The sequence below is a fragment of the Neoarius graeffei genome, chromosome 11 (genome assembly GCF_027579695.1).
Source record: "Neoarius graeffei isolate fNeoGra1 chromosome 11, fNeoGra1.pri, whole genome shotgun sequence".
Taxonomy (NCBI): Eukaryota; Metazoa; Chordata; class Actinopteri; order Siluriformes; family Ariidae; genus Neoarius; species Neoarius graeffei.
In genome coordinates this window covers 33,861,971-33,880,248 of record NC_083579.1, presented here as the reverse complement: position 1 = coordinate 33,880,248, position 18,278 = coordinate 33,861,971, and the positions used below count along the sequence as shown (strand labels likewise).

The 18,278-nt window shown below is 41.4% G+C and overlaps 1 protein-coding gene across 4 annotated transcripts in view; it reads left to right on the top strand.

Moving 5' to 3' along the window:
- The window catches only part of kif13ba (kinesin family member 13Ba), a 124,264-nt gene that overhangs the window by 80,591 nt on the left and 25,395 nt on the right, over positions 1 to 18,278 (top strand). For all 4 annotated transcript variants that reach the window (XM_060933742.1, XM_060933741.1, XM_060933743.1 and 1 more), the window contains 7 exons: positions 42 to 235; positions 628 to 856; positions 1,293 to 1,455; positions 7,014 to 7,160; positions 7,247 to 7,396; positions 7,496 to 7,621; positions 12,537 to 12,710. In XM_060933742.1, coding sequence (XP_060789725.1) covers positions 42 to 235; positions 628 to 856; positions 1,293 to 1,455; positions 7,014 to 7,160; positions 7,247 to 7,396; positions 7,496 to 7,621; positions 12,537 to 12,710 — 1,183 coding nt within the window. The remainder of the gene's footprint in view (positions 1 to 41; positions 236 to 627; positions 857 to 1,292; positions 1,456 to 7,013; positions 7,161 to 7,246; positions 7,397 to 7,495; positions 7,622 to 12,536; positions 12,711 to 18,278) is intronic.

Here is an 18,278-nt window from a genome sequence, read left to right as displayed (position 1 = left end):
ATTTCCTGTTGTACATAGTTTCATGGTTGTGCACCCTGCAGAATAAACCTTCCGAAGCGGCGTCCTCATCCTGTGACTGAGGAGGAGGAAGGTGAGGGGGATAACATGAAGAACAGCAACAGCAGTGAACAGCTGGATGCAGATGGAGATACGGCCAGCGAAGTTTCCAGCGAAGTCAGCTTCAGCTACGAGTTCGCACAGACAGAGGTCATGATGAAGGCACTGGGGAGCAACGGTACGTCCAAAAAGAAAAATGAACAGTGTGCCTGAGCAGTTTCCGAAAAAGATTTAAACCTCGAGCTGTTGCCTGGTTACGGTGAGCCTGTGTCCATCGTAGCCTCAGATTCCTCTTTTTGGCTAACTGGATCTGGTCTTCAAATAGTGGTGTAGGTTCTAGCCCATGTGTTGCACATTCTGAGATGCTTTTCTGCTCACCACAATTGTAAAGAGTGGCTATTGAGTTACAGTAGCCTTCCTGTTGTGGTTATGCCAAAGCATATCAATCTCTGCCTTAAAATGAGTCAGATGATCAGTCATAATAACTGTCTTGTTTAGAGACTGATGCGCTCTCTCTTTTTCTCTCTCTCTCTCTCTCTCTCTCTCTCTCTCTCTCTCTCTCTCTCTCAGACCCCATGCAGGCTGTGCTGCAGAGTCTGGAGCGACAGCACGAGGAGGAGAAGCGAACAGCCTTGGAGCGACAGCGGCTGATGTACGAGCAGGAGCTGCAGCAGCTGCGCAGACGGCTCACCCCTGAACGGCAGAGCACGCAGACCCAGCAGCACTACCGCAGCATGGAGAGACTCAGCCTGGGTGGGGCTTCGTCGTCTTCTCGTCTGCGCCAGTGGAGTGAGGAAAGGTGAAGTGCATCATTATGCTTTTTTTTTTTTTTAAATAACCAGACTCATTCAGACATTTTTTCAGTTGTTTGAGGTTACTGATATGAGACTAGGAATCTCTATCTTAATACAGTTATAAAATTAGGCTTTAAATCTTGACACGTCACTAATTTTGATTTCTAAACCACGTATGATTTTTGTCCGTTCATAATTAAGCCATTAAATATTACTCAGTACTCGACTATAGAGATTGGTTAAACAGTGAAGCATGTCTCTAGAATAGTACGTATAATTAACATACAAGTTGTGTGTAACCCGGGCTGTAGGAATGTTCTAGGTTTCTTCATGATGATGATTTAACATCAGTCACTTCAGTTAAATGAGAATGGAGAAGGAGGAGTCCATGCTCATGTGTTTTTTTTTTTTTTTCAATTCCGTCAATATCGACGGCTGCAGGGAGGCGGTGCTGACGCGGAGTTTGCGGAAACTTCGGGAACAGATCGTAAAAGCCAACTTGCTGGTGCAGGAGGCAAGCTTCATCGCTGAGGAACTGGACAAGAAAACTGAGTACAGAGTCACTCTGCAGATTCCTGCTGCTAACCTCAACGCCAACAGGAAGGTAATTTCCCCCCTCAACCATGCTGAGTGTGCAGGGATTATCCCTCCTCTCACAATTGCAAGCATCACAGTGACTGATGATCCACTTCCTACGGACTTCCGGGGAATAAGAAGGGTGATATTAGAGTCGCGATCACATTTTACGGAAAGTAGTTGTCGATAAGGTAACAATTCAAACATGCTTGTCTATTCTCTGCAGTAACACTGAATCACATCATATGAGGCCATTATTAAAAAATGTTCTGTTTCCGGTCCACCGGCCGGGTGAATGCCGTTTGTGCGGTTGAAATTTTTTTTTTTAACGCCGGTTTTTCGACATTTTTTTCGTGTTCGTAAATCTAAAATCGAACTTGACATTACGCATTCCCAGGGCTTTCCACTAAGGCTCATACTAGCCAGCCATGACAAACAAGTAGCCAGCCGGGGGGAGTAAACACAAAATAAACTCCTGTGCACGCAGTTCCCAGGATTAAATGTATTTTCCACAGACCATTTATTTATTCACTTTACTCAAATACAAAGTAAAATGGCAGTAAATCTTCTTTCTTTTCTTGCGTATTGCATCATGAGGCGTTCCTGGCTTGTAAATCTCTTATTTTCGGTGCAGGACACATTCACGCAGCTGAGCATGCTATGAATTAACAACGACAACGGTCTGCAGTGGGGCTACACAATTACACACTCGGCCAACATTTCTCCATTTGTGTATGAAAATACACTCCAACCACTCAGTTTGGTTTCATTTACAACCAAAGGTGTCTTTTGATGCCAGCACGTAATTGAACGAGAGAAGATTGGTTTACCGGAGACAAAATAAGCGTTATCTCTGCTTCTGTTCCCTCCGACGGGCCCGACACACTACTGCCTCCACCGAGTGCACGCGCGCACACCGCATGTCGGGGCCGCGGATGAGTTACTCTCCCCTGATCAACGAGTCGGCAGGGAATTTGTGGTTATTATCGGTACAAACAGCGCGAATCACAACTTAAATGAGTGCGGTTCAGTTTGACGTTATTGTCAGTCCGTTAGATAAACATTTTATTAAAATCGAAAATTAATATTTAGAGCCTGTGGACTACAAAAATAAGTCATTAAAGTAGCCGGCTGGACTTAATTGTGTAGTCGACTCGGCTGTATGGCCGGCAGCCGGCGCTTGTGGAAAGCCCTGCATTCCGTGCAGAATATAGAATCGAATCAGCTCTGCGCATGCGCCGCGCGGCACAAAAAAAATGGCAGCCACCATGAAGGAAGGAGATCCGGAGTTTTCAAACATTTGCTTAAGTGTGAAATCGCAAAATGGTATTCTAGCGAACAACAAAATAGTAAAGATTCAGAAAAACAAATCATTCAGTGATCATTTTAATAGTGTAATTTCATCCGAACTAGGCCTAACGCTCAATTTAGAACTACAAAAAGTCCGTGTGTCGGACATTTTAAGTACCTTTGTAAAAGTTTTGCAAATGTTGCAGTCAGCATTTAAAATGCTAGCTTAAAGTTTTTGTACAAGTTTCAGTTGATTAAACTGTCATATTTTATTAAATGTGTCTGCTTTTGTAATAAAGTACTGAAAGAAAAAGCAAACACAGCATTGCGATTTCTTATCCATCCATATATAAAAAAAAAAAATCCCTCCCTCCCGACTGAATTTTTTTGCTCACCTGGTGGACAGGAAACGGATTTTTTTTAAGGATGGCCTGATTTCCCTTTTTATGACGCAACCTTAACAAAACCATGTCACCACAAAGTTCTTGAAAAGGTCAGGCATTTATTTATTTATTTTATTTTTATTTTTTTTTTCCCTTCAGGAAAGGGCAAGAACCTTGGAGTTGTCTGATGTCCTTTTCAGCTCTTTTCTTTAGTTCCTTCCTGCATTTGACTCCTATTTCGTGGCACGCAAACAAAAGTAACACATTTCTTATGAGCAGCTGGACATGCCATGCCACACCATTCATTTGGAATGTGGAACTTGGAGCCACATTAGCTGCTAATCCCTTGCGAGTGTGAATACTTGGTTATGCTCTCAGAGACTGATGGAATAACATTATAAACATTAAAGGTTAAAAATGTAAAAGCAAACTTTTTATACTGAGGAGCGGATTCATTTTTAGGTCAAAAAGCATTTCCTGCATGTGTGTTAGCCTGGGGAAACCCTTCTGTCGTCCTAGATTCTTCCCATTCTAGCATTTTAAAGTCTGGTCACTCCCCTCAAAAACACTCGGATTCCAGTCTGATTGCGGAGCAGGAGCATTGTGGACGCTTTGATGCCTGGTATCTAATTACAAACTGAATTAATTAAAATTATATCAGTTTTATTGTGGCATCCAACACTGAGAGTAAATCACGCTTGGTTAGCAAAGTTTCTTGCTAACTGTTTTTTGGATCTGACGGTTTTCATGTCATTTTGGTGAATTATATTTCTGGTTTCTTCAAGTCAAGGTGTACAAGTACAATATCCTCACGTTGGTCTTGTAGTCAAGACCACCTAAACTGAGACCAGGTCATGCGAGACAGGACCAAGACTTTGATGCATTGAGACAAAGGCAGGGCGAGACGGAGTTAAGACCAGAACCAGACCAGGGTGCGTGAAGAGGGTGTATTTGCAGCAGGAAATTTTACATCTAATCACAGTAATGATATTAGCATATAACCAAGTTGTGGTCTTGACCAGTCTTGAAATAAAATACCAAGTCCTCCATGTTTGAGACCGAGTGAAAGTGCGGTCGAGACCTTCAAAAAAACGATCTTGAGACCAAGACCAATCTCAAGTACTACAACAGTGTTCTCCACGGGCGCTTTTAAAATGGCGCACCGCCACGTTATAATTTGGGCCTGCCACCCTTCGTTTGGCCAAAAAAAAGCACAACTTGATCAGTATACACCAGACAAATCGTCAAGTATTCACTTTATTATAATTTTGTAACTATTTAACACGCAGAAGACCGTTAAACGAATGCATATGGGGCTACCTGAAGTGGCCACACGATTGCAATAGAAAAACATCCGTCCGGCTGCATACAGATTGTGACACAGAGCTCTGCAGATTGAGGTCTATCCCTGCGTTACACTACGCCGCACCACATTACACTATACTGACACATAGTAACGTTGGAAGCTGCAGCTAGCCAGCAGCTAAATAACTTTTCGGGTGCACATGCAGGTTGCTTGTAGTGTTATTGTGCAACGGTTATGCTTATCTATCGTCTTTTCTGACCATGCACTGTTACAGTAATCATATAACAGCGCGCACACACATTTAGTTACAGTGGTGCTTGAAAGTTTGTGAACCCTTTAGAATTTTCTATATTTCTGCATAAATATGACCTTAAACATCATCAGATTTTCACACAAGTCCTAAAAGTAGATAAAGAGAACCCAGTTAAACAAATGAGACAAAAATATTATACTTGGTCATTTATTTATTGAGGAAAATGATCCAATATTACATATCTGTGAGTGGCAAAAGTATGTGAACTTTTGCTTTCAGTATCTGGTGTGACCCCCTTGTGCAGCAATAACTGCAACTAAACATTTCCAGTAACCGTTGATCAGTCCTGCACACCGGCTTGGAGGAATTTTAGCCCGTTCCTCCGTACAGAACAGCTTCAACTCTGGGATGTTGGTGGGTTTCCTCACATGAACTGCTCGCTTCAGGTCCTTCCACAACATTTTGATTGGATTAAGGTCAGGACTTTGACTTGGCCATTCCAAAACATTAATTTTATTCTTCTTTAACCATTCTTTGGTAGAACGACTTGTGTGCTTAGGGTCATTGTCTTGCTGCATGACCCACCTTCTCTTGAGATTCAGTTCATGGGCAGATGTCCTGACATTTTCCTTTAGAATTCGCTGGTATAATTCAGAATTCATTGTTCCATCAATGATGGCAAGCCGTCCTGGCCCAGGTGCAGCAAAACAGGCCCAAACCATGATACTACCACCATCATGCTTCACAGATGGGATAAGGTTCTTCTGCTGGAATGCAGTGTTTTCCTTTCTTCAAACATAACGCTTCTCATTTCAACCAAAAAGTTCTATTTTGGTCTCATCTGTCCACAAAACATTTTTCCAAAAGCCTTCTGGCTTGTCCACGTGATCTTTAGTAAACTGCAGACGAGCAGCAATGTTCTTTTTGGAGCGCAGTGGCTTTCTCCTTGCAACCCTGCCATGCACACCATTGTTGTTCAGTGTTCTCCTGAGGGTGGACTCATGAACATTAACATTAGCCAATGTGAGAGAGGCCTTCAGTTGCTTAGAAGTTACCTTGGGGTCTTTTGTGACCTTGCCGACTCTTACATGCCTTGCTCTTGGAGTGATCTTTGTTGGTCGACCACTCCTGGGGAGGGTAACAATGGTCTTGAATTTCCTCCATTGGTACACAATCTGTCTGACTGTGGATTGGTGGAGTCGAAACTCTTTAGAGATGGTTTTGTAACCTTTTCCAGCCTGATGAGCATCAACAACGCTTTTTTCTGAGGTCCTCAGAAATCTCCTTTGTTCGTACCATGATACACTTCCACAAACGTGTTGTAAAGATCAGACTTTGATCGATCCCTGTTCTTTAAATAAAACAGGGTGCCCACTCACACCTGATTGTCATCCCATTGATTGAAAACACCTGACTCTAATTTCACCTTCAAATTAACTGCTAATCCTAGAGGTTCACATACTTTTGCCACTCACAGATATGTAATATTGGATCATTTTCCTCAATAAATAAATGACCAAGTATAATATTTTTGTCTCATTTGTTTAACTGGGTTCTCTTTATCTACTTTTAGGACTTGTGTGAAAATCTGATGATGTTTAATATATGCAGACATATAGAAAATTCTAAAGGGTTCACAAACTTTCAAGCACCACTGTAAGTTCAGGTCTTTTATTTTACGTATCTGTGATTGTGTAGGCGAGAGCTGCAGTTTCCCGTTGCTTCACTGTGGTTGTTTACTGCAGGACTTCCGGGTTCCTGGGCCAAAGGACCCGAACTACAGAGGCCGGGGTGGCTTTGTAGGGCCAGTCTCGTACACGCACACCAGCTCGTGCATGGATTGGAGTGGTTTCACCCAATTAACATCATGTGTATTGTAAAAAAAAAGTATGCATTTATTGTAATTGGTATTTTCTTTCTGCATGGAAGTTCATTTATTTTTCATACACAGAAAAAAATATAATTAATTCAGGGATGCGTAACCGGCGCATCGGTCTCAACTGAAATGTCAAATGAGTCTCACATTGACAATAAAGATATGTACAGTAAGTGCGTTTTAATTTTTTGTAAAATGATTTTAACAATGATTTAGCATTTCCTATCAATTTATTGGCTGGTTTCACTGTCAAAAAAAGCCCAAAGTCCATCAGCTTCAGGGGAGCTTTGTCCCCCTGGACCCGCGGCCCCCGAACCCCCGCCACCACCTTCTGTTTTTGAAAAGTGGAGAACCCTGTACAGCCCTACCTCACTTCATCCTCACATTTTCACAGAACTCTACATACCGTATATTTCATAATATGAATGCACACAGTATACCATGCTGTACTACACCACCTCCGTTTGTGTCCTCGTAGCGTGACGCTGTGCTGAGTGAGCCTGCCATCCAGGTGAGACGGAAAGGTAAAGGCAAGCAGATCTGGGCTCTGGAGAAAATGGAGAACAGACTGGTGGACATGAGGGAGCTCTATCAGGAGTGGAAGGACTATGACGAGGATAATCCCGTAAGTCCTTTTACAACACCCAAAACGCATCTCATCGGTATCTCAGTGACATCATTATAATTATTGTTCTGTCCTATACCTCACAGGTGATGCATTCATACTTTAAAAGGGCAGACCCTTTCTTTGACGAGCAAGTCAATCACAGTCTGATTGGCGTGGCTAATGTCTTCCTGTCCTGCCTGTTTTATGATGTGAAGCTGCAATACGCCGTGCCGATCATTAACCAGAAAGGAGAGGTGCGAGTACACAGAGAACACTGATGCACAACTGAATTATTACCTTATCAATATTTATGACATTGATGAATTCATTGGCCGTGTGTGTACATGTTTCAGGTGGCAGGGCGGCTGCATGTGGAGGTTGTGCGTGTTGCTGGAGGTGTAGAGGACAGCATGGCTGGAGGGGAAGACGGGGACAGCAGCCCTGAGGGAGATCCTCTTGAGCGCAAGCTCGTCTGTATGGTAGGCATTAAAGGAACATTCTGATGTGAGACTGATTTGTGTCATAGCTTCCGTACAAAACCAGTGTAGCAAAGTTCAGACACCAGAAGTGTTTCAGCTGATTAGGGGACATTTACAGTAAGCAGGCAAGGGAAAATACAGCCCCAGTTACATACTGTATAACACATGGATTAAAGTTTTCCGCCGTGTGACGGATTTCCGTCAACTGAACTCTCCCAAGGCCAAATGTGAGGTCGGTGCTGATCCGAGGAGAATTAAAATGACTGGTGGTTGGGTAGAGATTGGGTTACAACACCATGGTAGCCACGGGGTCTTAAAAGTCTTAAAGTCTTAAATTTAATATTCCAAAATTAAGGCCTTAAAAAGTCTTAAATTGCTTTGCCCAAATCTTAATTTTTTTAAACAAAGGTCTTAAATTTACTCATACAATGTGAAAATATGGGTTTTGCGTAACATCAGTGAATTTCTTGGAGTACGCGCAAAGAAAGAAACAATATTGATACATTTTCGTGCCGGTGCAATCGTTGGAGTTCGTGGTGGAGAGGAGACTCGGCGAATCGCAGCATGGGGAAGTGTCGTTTTAATCAGCAGTGGCTTTCAGATGAAAGATATCGTGATTGGGTGAGGGAGGTTCCTGGAAGCGACATTGAAGCAAGATGCTGTGTTTGTCGAAAGATCTTCAAGTTGTCCACTATAGGTCATTTCGCTTTGGAGTCTCACATGAAGAGCTCAAAGCACATTGCATGTGCCCTCCACCTCCACCAGCCCATCGCTCAGTTCTGCACGGTTCAATCTGCGAATGCACCTGGAGTTGGCACTAGCACCGCTGTCGAACGTCAGCAGCATCAGCCAAGCCAGACATCATCGGCAAGGCTAGCAACAACACAAGGGCCGAGCAGCGGCATGATGGGTGTCGGTGGAACCCCGACACTTCGGGCAGAGGTGCTCTGGATTTTAAAAACAATTACGGAACACCACTCGTACAGCTCGAATGAGGGCATAAGCGAACTCTTTAAGGCTATGCTCCCAGACTCGGAAGTCGCTACAACATTCTCCTGTGGAAAAAACAAAATGTCTTACATAACAAAATTCGGTCTTGCTTGTCTTGAATGTGAAGATTTGACAAGCAATGCACATAATGACTTAAGTATATAACTTGTAGAATAAAAGTATTTTTACTTTTAAACATTTGTCATTATTGGGAATTTGATCTGGTGTTCTACGACCGCATAATGGCTGCGATGTAGGTCTTAATTCTCATTTAAGTGGTCTTAAAAAGGTCTTAAAGTCTTAAATTTATGGTGGTCAAACCTGGGGAAACCCTGAACACTGATGTGTTGCAACACCACCAACTATCAGCAGGGTTTATTTAACTTTTTTGTTTTTGAGCCATGCTTTGTGTCATTCATTTCCTATGTTCGATCATGTTTAAACATTCGCTGTCTACGGTGCGGCATTAAAAAAAACATGCGCTGTCAAAATTGGCAAAATACATTCCCGTGTGCTTGTGTCTGACCATTTCTGTTTTGTATTAAATTAAATCTTGCCAAAATGACTTAGTTCAAACCTATAAATAGAGCATGTTAAAAAATAAACCCCGGAAAGCCCGCTCCTCTGCTTCAGCCAGACTTGAAGACCCGACGGTGCAATGCTTGCAGACTGTCAGAAGTAATTAGACCTAAATTTATAGCTAACAAATCAGCAGACGCCCCAACAATTATTATTTTCGTTAGGCCAATGTGTAAGGTATGTTAGAACCGTGCCTTATAGCCTACGTTATATCACAATTTAAAGGAGGTTTGAGGAGTTGGAGGCTGCGAGCGCAATGATGTTCCGACATGCGCTAAACTTTATTCCCTGAAAATCGTACACCAGCGTTCAATGCCCCAAACAGTCAAAATGTCTAGAAGACTACGGTTAAATAATAATCATAGCCTACTAAATTAAATTACGTCAAAACATCTGTTTCTGGCCTATGAAATGATGGAGGAAAATGAGAACGAACGCAAAGTAGATAGCAGCCAACTTCACACGATCTTTTAGGTAACTTAACACTCGTGTTGGCCACAATATTTCTCTTAAAATCTTGAATTGTTTTTGAAGTCGTATTCAACACAAAGTAAGGTCAAATTATAATTTTAATTTAAGCGAAGATCCAAGCTTTTTTCTATATTGACGTCGAGCATAGAGGAGCATGTCATTCTGCTTTCGGTTTCGGCAGCATGGATGCGCCTTACATGAAAGAAGGCACCGATGTGTCTGCCATCGATAAAGGTGTAAAAAACAAGTGGAGGTGGGCTTGGCTGTACGAAATAGGTGAAAACGGAAAGCCATTTAGTTCATGGTGCAAAAAACTAAACATTCCAGGCGCTTGCATTTGTGTGGTTTGCCACAAAAAATAATATACGGAAGCAATGGGAAGAGAGTGCAATAAATTGAATATATTAATCCATTAATTAATTGATAAAGTTATCAGTTCTAAGTTAACCATTCTCAGAATTTCATCGAAATCTACCCATAATCCCCCCCCCCCCCCCCCCCCCCGTAGAATTTCATCGAAATCCACCCATAACACACACACACACACACACACACACACACACACACACACATTTTCAGTCAAATAATTTTTTTTGCTTTAATCCATGTATAACTGCGCCCAAATTACGGGCTTGTCAAAAGGCCCAAAATAGAACATACGAAAATCGCCCAAATTAGAAAAAATCCTGTTTCATAAGGGTGGAGAACCCAAAATATTTTTAAATTATTGTTAAATGTCATTTTTTGGCATATATATTTCAATTTGTTGTTCAGTCACTTCATAACATGAAATGCGTCTAGCGATTACCGTAAACCGCGTCTGAGTCTCTGACGTCTGAATGTCGTAAAATATACTTCCTTTGTTTATGTTGTGAAATTCTCAATGATTCATGATAACACATGGCTGTCGGTCTGTGATCATTCTAAGAGTAATAACTTTTGTGTTGTTGAATGACTGTTATACTAATTGTACTACTGGACCTATTATTAATATATGTAAAGACATACTACAAACTATTTTATATGGTTATATTATATATTGATATCTTGTTTTATTTTAATTGATATATTGTTGAATTGACATTCGATATGTATCAATAGCTTAATTTAGACAGATACATATATGCCATATTTTTGATATTTTGATTGTTCTAGATCATTATTGTTTCACTGTTTGAGATTTTAAAGTTCTCTGCTGCCCATACTCTTGTGCAAATAGATTGATATTACATATTGTTTCCCATTTTTCATGCATATAAAAAATTCACGAACTATTTTTATCTTTTTTATTTATTCAGAATGTTGGAGAAAACTTTTGACTTTTTAGATACAGCACTACTTTATACTTGCACATGATTATGTAATTTCTATTAGTTTTATTGCTCGATATATTTATAATTGGTTAAAAAAATGACTAAAAATGATATGTCAAAAATTTTAAGCACGCTACGCGCGAAAATAGTAAAAAAATAAAATAAAATGTTTGGCTCGCTACTCTTGCCATGGTGCCCAAATTAAATACCTGTCTTTGCCCCTGGCAGGATACAAATGGATTTATTTGTAAATTGTCCATAGATAGATTTACACAAGCAATGAGATATTAATGAAAATCCAATTAGTTTCAGAAAATGTTTGTGTCCTACACTCACTCCTGACTTTGTGTAAATTTACATATACAGAGACTCACTAATGTCATCCTCCACTGACTGACTTCAAATCATATAATTAGTAATGATTTCCTGAAATTTTATTTATGGATTACTCTCGTTAAAATCGCATATTTATTTCAATTAATGGGCGTTTTATTTCATATTCATGACTGCAAAGGTAGTGTCTTAGTTTATTACTGATTTATTGTAAATAAAACAATCCCAAACAAATAAGACTAGACATGCAATTAAGACAAAAGTAATGGTGCCCTGTAACAGGATGAAACATTTGTGTGCCCATGGTAATTTAATATATCCAAGGGGCTGCGCCCCTCAGAAAATCCTACTGTGCCAGTCACCTCAGAGAATCCATAATTACCGGTGCCTCTCAGTGCATGGTATATTTGATTTATATTCCTCATCAAAAAAGTTCCAAACTAAGTGTTAACTACAAAGAATTAGAAATAAATCTGGGGGGAAAAACAACACTGGAGGCAGCCATGTTTATGTCCGAGCGACCTTCGACCAATATACCATGCTATCACCTGCCTCACTAGGCATGATCACGATGCATAGAAATGCTCGTGGAGCTACAGCTGTGACTCGAGTCGGCTGTATAGCTTGAAATTGTGACGTCAGTTCATGGTATATCCAAGATATACCATGACTGACTCACACCGTATTCATTGTCATGAGATACATTGCTCATCAATGGTGGAACTGTTTTGTGAAGTGAGCCATCCTTGGCCAATTCCTGCACGGGGAATCTTTTGATGAGGGGTATAATAGCTGATCTGCTGAAATGGCTGGACTGCATTACTTGAAGATTTAGCATACGCCACACTTCATGGCTTTCTTTTACCTTTTAGTCACTATTTTGTGGTTTTCAGCTTTCTGGGCACTTTGCATTTTTGTGGGTGTGGCTAAGTGTAAATCATAAACTCTCCAGTGAACGTCCTTTATCGTTTATGACTGAGTGTTCATCAACATAATCAACATAAACGACCAGAATTAGCTAAAGTTTTAATCCTAGTTCAGTTTGGACGATGAAAACGTTTACACAATGTCTGAGTAGGCAATCCAGGCGACTGGGCACGTGTTAAAGATGTTACACTGCTGATTACCTGAGCGACTTTATATATTCTCTACATATCCATGTATTTTGTTTGTTTACCTTTTTTACTCTCGCTGATCTCTTTTCCTCTCTCTTTCTGTTTCTCTAACAGATTAAGATCTTGCAGGCTACAGGCCTGCCCCAGTACCTGTCCAACTTTGTCTTTTGTCAGTACTCATTCTGGGATCAGGCCGAACCCATCATTGTGGCTCCCGAGGTGGACCCGTCTACATCATCTCCCAGCAGCAAAGACCCTCACTGCATGGTGGTATTCGACAGCTGTAAGGTGAGAATCCATCTACGTCAATCAGCGAATCAGTTACTGTGCTCTTTCTTATCAAAAACATCACCAGCAGGTTTGGCTTGAAAAAGGAGCTCCCTTGTGTGTGGCTGATAATTGGAATCGTGTTGAAACTTGTTGCTGGATTTAGAAAAACCATTACTATGGCAGCTTTAAAGGTCAATGGATGCACTAATAAAGCAATAATTTTTTGTAACTGTCCATAATTATTATTCATCCTGATTAGACACGAGCACAAAGGGGAAATAAAGACAGCAGCAGTTGTACAGTTGGTGTGACAAGTTGCATTCCACAGAAAAATATTTTCAGGAAATTTTAGTTGCATTTCCTCTCAATAAAGGAACCAGGTTGAGGTCAAGTTCCTAAACCATAGTTCCTGAAATCAGAGCAGGTACTTTCAGGTGAAAGGGAGCTGTTTGGGTTTTAGTTTGAAAAGAAACAAAACGAAAAGTGTCCATTGGTCAGATTGCCTCTTACATACCACTAAAATAAACACATTTGTAGCCAACAGTCAATTTGTCAAGTGTGAATTATCTTTGGTGGTGCAAAGTGAATTTTTAAAATACACATATGTTATTGACCAGCTGGGAGGTCCGTATGGTGAAATACAGTGACCGAGGTCTTGAAAGTACTGAGCGAGGCCCTCTGGGCCGAGGTCAGTATTCAAGGCCGAGGTCACGGTATTTCACCATACGGACCGACCTTAAGCTGGTAAATATTATTTTTTTCTTTACCAAACTCTAACAGAAAACGAGAGCACCCGAAAGGGAATACCGAGCCGAGACGCCATTTTGAATCCTCATTCACGGCTGTAATGCAAATTGCTTCCTCCTCGGTTTACAAGTGCACTTCCATGGCAGGAAAAAAACTACATTTTGCCACCTATGTAGTCCCCTATTTATACAAATAGGAGTCATTCAGGATTCAGCCATGTTTTTGTAACTTGCTAACGCCGAGCAGGTTTTAGCTTTCTCCTGAAATGGTTTCTTTTATTTCTTCTTCCTCAGGGTAGTAAAACTCGCTTTCGCTGTGAACACTGTCATTATCGCTGTCCATGCTGTAAAATTAATGCTATTCTCCTGAGAAATGCGAAAATAAATGTTGACAAAAATTGCTACTATGTTCGTTGTTGTGAACGAGCGAGTCGCCAGAGGTCTGTAACTGGGGTCCGTATCGTAGGATACGGACCCGTTCGCCAGCCAATCAGAGTGCAGGATTTGATGGAAACCGGACCGCGAAAAAAAAAAAATTATTATTATACCCCCACTCCGAGGGGGGGGCAGGAATACTGGTTTACCTCTGTCTGTCCATCCATCCATCCGTGTTTCTGTCTGTCCGAAACGCCCTTTTCCTCAGCAACCACAAATCATAGCCACTTGGTACCGAACTGCAGCTTGGGGTTCTATACCATGCATACCGTTTTCAGGTCTGTCGCACATCGACTTCCTGTTTACCGACTAAATGGATTTATGAAACACGTAGTGTGGATTTACAAAATTTTCGTAACACTTTTCTCAGCAACTACAAATCACAACTACTTGATATTTGGTACCGAGCTTCAGCTTGGGGTTCTAGACCGTTTTCAGGTCTGTCCCATGTCGACTTCCTGTTTACCAACTGAATGTATTTACGAAACGCACAGGGTGGATTTTGAGGCTATTTCAAGAAGCAAAATGCTATTTCAAAATGGCAGTTTACCAGGATGCTGTTTGAAACACCCGGGGAGAGACGCTGCTCTTTACTTACTTGTTTCAGAGTTAATTATTTGTTGAATTCAACGTTCATAATAAGTGTCCTATGCCTTCAATTGCTTGCATTCTGATACAAGCGAGAGCGAGGGGGATATGTAAGTGAGCAGTAGCTCACAGTTGATGATGTTAATCAAAACTAGACTGGAGATGCAAAAACAAGCATATAAATATGAAACTGTGTTTAGCAGCTGCACTGCTCTCAGACCTGTTATGATGGAAAAATAATCAACAAAATAAGACTGTGTAGCGCCTGAGCCATTTTATTATGTTGCTATACTTTTTAACTAGACTTAATCATAGCACTTTCTTCCTGAATTTTCATTCTGGATAGTTCTGTGACCCTTTTGTTAATCTGAAGGTTATGTAACTTCTGTGGGAATGCATATATATATATATATATATATATATATGTGTGTGTGTGGCAGATCACAGAATCCAGGGACACATGTCGGCCCGGGGGCATTTTGAGTTATTGACAGATTCAGAAAGTACAGTTTCTAAGCTTTCCAATGATGCCTTCCATGTGGAGATCTGACAATATTTGAAGAATGTGTGGCCTTTTGAAAGTGTATACTACTTAAAACAGGAAAGGGAGAAAATCGCCCTCAAAGTTTTCCATCTCAGCTACTCTGGGTGCAGGGCGGGCACATAATGCTGCTCATCTGCATGACATTAAGGAAAGCCCTACCCCCTACGAGCTAGCACGATACTACTTTCATGTAAACAAATCACCACGTCAATTTTCCTTCCATGCAAAGTATGCCCCACAATTATGAAGTACAAAAATAAGTCCTAAAGTATACTTTAACATTTTGTGGTTGAAAAATTACTCACACCGTAAGAAAGAAAGATAGCACGATGATGACACAACTAACACAACACTAGTTTCATGTAAAGCCTCGGTCACAACCAGCCGTACAGTATGTGCTCCTACATGCAAAAAACGCAAGAAACACATGGAGAGCGCGCATGAAACGCACGAGAGCGCGCGTGTGACGTGCTGATTTTCAAGCCGCAGACCGGCGGCAGAGATTCTTTGTCATGTCAAACAAACTCTACGGGCGCTTACGTTTTTTTCAGGTTGCAAGACAAACTTACGGCCAACGCGCGTCTTTCTCCGTGAACAAAAAAAAAACGCAGCGATTTGGGAAACGCCAAAAATCACACGGCCAAAAAATCGTACGTCCGGTTGTGACCTAGGCTTAACCAAACCACAACACTCTCCGTTACATGCAAAAATAATCACACAGCCTTAGATTAATAAACTCACCCCATCAGAAAGAGAAACGGCGCCTTGCACACATCAATGCCTCCGATGGAATGTAGTCCTAGAACGGTCCGTGTATCATCCAATCATTCAAGTATTCCATTCAATCTGGAAAACGAGGTTGCGTTTTTTTTGCTAGAAATGGTGATCTCCGATGTAAATACCGAGTGTTTGCTTCGCGGGGCTCCTCTGCGCTCTGTTTAGTAACTCATTCCATAGTGAAATCACACGCCTGTATGCAGTTAAGTAGCCATGCGCTCAACTCGGATCATACAGCTGATTCGCGGAAAAAAACAAACAGAAGACTTAAATCATCATGTGAATGGCCCATATGGTAATTTACCCACACCCCCCAGCAGGCTACAATCCTGACAAAAACGAGACAGTTTGCAACAAAAAATGTATGCTTTTCCAACAAAACAATCTATTATCTGAAATACTGATTGCATTCTTCAAGATCTCAACTTGCACATGATGGAAAAAAACAAAAATCACAAATTTCGAAAAAAAAATGCTTCTTTTGCGATTATCTCGGATTCGTTTCGGCCGACATGTGTCCCTGGATTCGGTGAGGGGTCACATATGTGTGTGTGTGTGTGTGTGTGTGTATATATATATATATATATATATATATATATATATATATATATATATATATATATATCAGTGGCGGCTGGCTTTTGTAAAAGTGAGGGAGGAAGGAATGCTTGGTTGAAGGTCACGGGCCCCAATGCGACCGCACCTGCTGGACCGGCTATAGTTACACGCACAGGTTGAGTTGATAATAGTTTTTCCTGAATAATTCATTAACATCCTTTCCACGGTGTCAAACAACTGGCAACAGTCAACAAGTAAAAGAACAACAATAACATTATTTCACAACTATTTACATGGGATATAGCCGTGTTTAAGACAAACATTGATGTTAAGGAATGATTCAGGCCAACTGATTGAGGCTCCCTATTTATATATCAAGTCAATTCTCCGTGCTGTCTGATTTGCAAATCTATCTGTGACCTGATCGTACCACGCTGGATCTTTTTGGAGTGTCTTGAGAATCTTTTTTTCAATTGAAATAATGGCCAGATGTTTTAATCTCTCCTGCCCCATTGCGTTGCGTGTGTACGTTTTAATTCTCTTGAGGCACGAAAAACTCCTTTCAACCCCTGCAGAGGTTGCGCCAATTGTTCCAATCAGGGACATGAGCCTGTACAACTGTGGCATCGCCCCATCAAGACCGCTGGACTTCATGAAGCCAAGGGCATCGCAAAGTTTTCTTGATGAATTTATTTCTGCATTGTGATAAAAATGCTGCAGTTCGATTCTCAGCTTTTCTTGATCAAAAAGGTGGCCATATGTCTCCATCAAATTTGACAGTAGCTGCGTAGGAAATGATATTTTGAACGAGTCGAATTTCGCCGCATCCAAAAGCTCCATGAAGCGCAAGCGGTCGAGGTGTTGAAAGCGCTGAGTTATTTGAGTGCGCAAGTTGTCGTGGATGGAATCATAAAGTGCTCTGTAGGACTGACGGGGATTAAGCAGCCTTCTTTTGACCCTGTGAGACAAGTCAGGGTCTTCTGTTAGAGAGGCAGCCCTGGCGTAGATTTTGTCAAAGGCGCTCTGTACTTTTAGCTCATCCAATATTTGCAGGAGATTCTCTATTCGCCGTTTGCAAAAGGCGACATCCATGGATTTGTGCTGCAAGATGTCAAACACCACGTCAGTGTGCGAAAACAACTGCTCAAAAGTGAAGAGTAAAAACGCAAATTCAAACTCTTGCATTTTCGACCTCAAACCATCAGCTAAACGTATTGTCTCATCATCCATCATTGGGCGCTCAGTAATGTTCTCGAAAATCTGAAGTAGTTCGTCATAATTTGAAGCAACCGTGTTCACGACCCTAGAGGAAAAGTTCCAGCGAGTGGGAGCGCTCCGGGGAATGCGGGCGCAACTGAACTCCTCGAGTAAAGAAACCCTCTTGCTGGACTTGGAGAAAAAAGACGTGAAGCCACCCAAGTGAGCAAAGAAGTATTTTGCTTGGGGAATGGTCTTAACACCCTGACTTAAAACTAGGTTTAAGCGATGTGCATAGCAGTGGACAAACGTTGCACAGGGAGCCAATTCTCTCACTTTAGCCTGAAGGCCATTCAAGTCCGAGGCCATGACCGCGGCACCATCGTAAGTCTGAGCGACAAGTTTATCCTTGAAATTGAAACCTGACAACTCAGTCTGCACGAAATCGAACAAGGATTGTGCACTGCGACCACTGGACACATCAAAAAATCCTAGAAAGCGTTCCTGAATTGTACCTTGATTATCGACATAGCGCAAGATGACAGACAGTTGTGAATGACAGCTTATGTCTGTGGTCTCGTCGATTTGCCACGAGAAGAAGGGTGCCGTGTTAAGTTGCTTTTGGATTTCTGAATTAATTGAACCAGCTATAGCGGATATTAGATCATTCTGGATTGTTTTTGACATGCCTGTGAAGACAGTCGAACTTTCCAGATGCTCTGCCAGAACACGATCATAGCG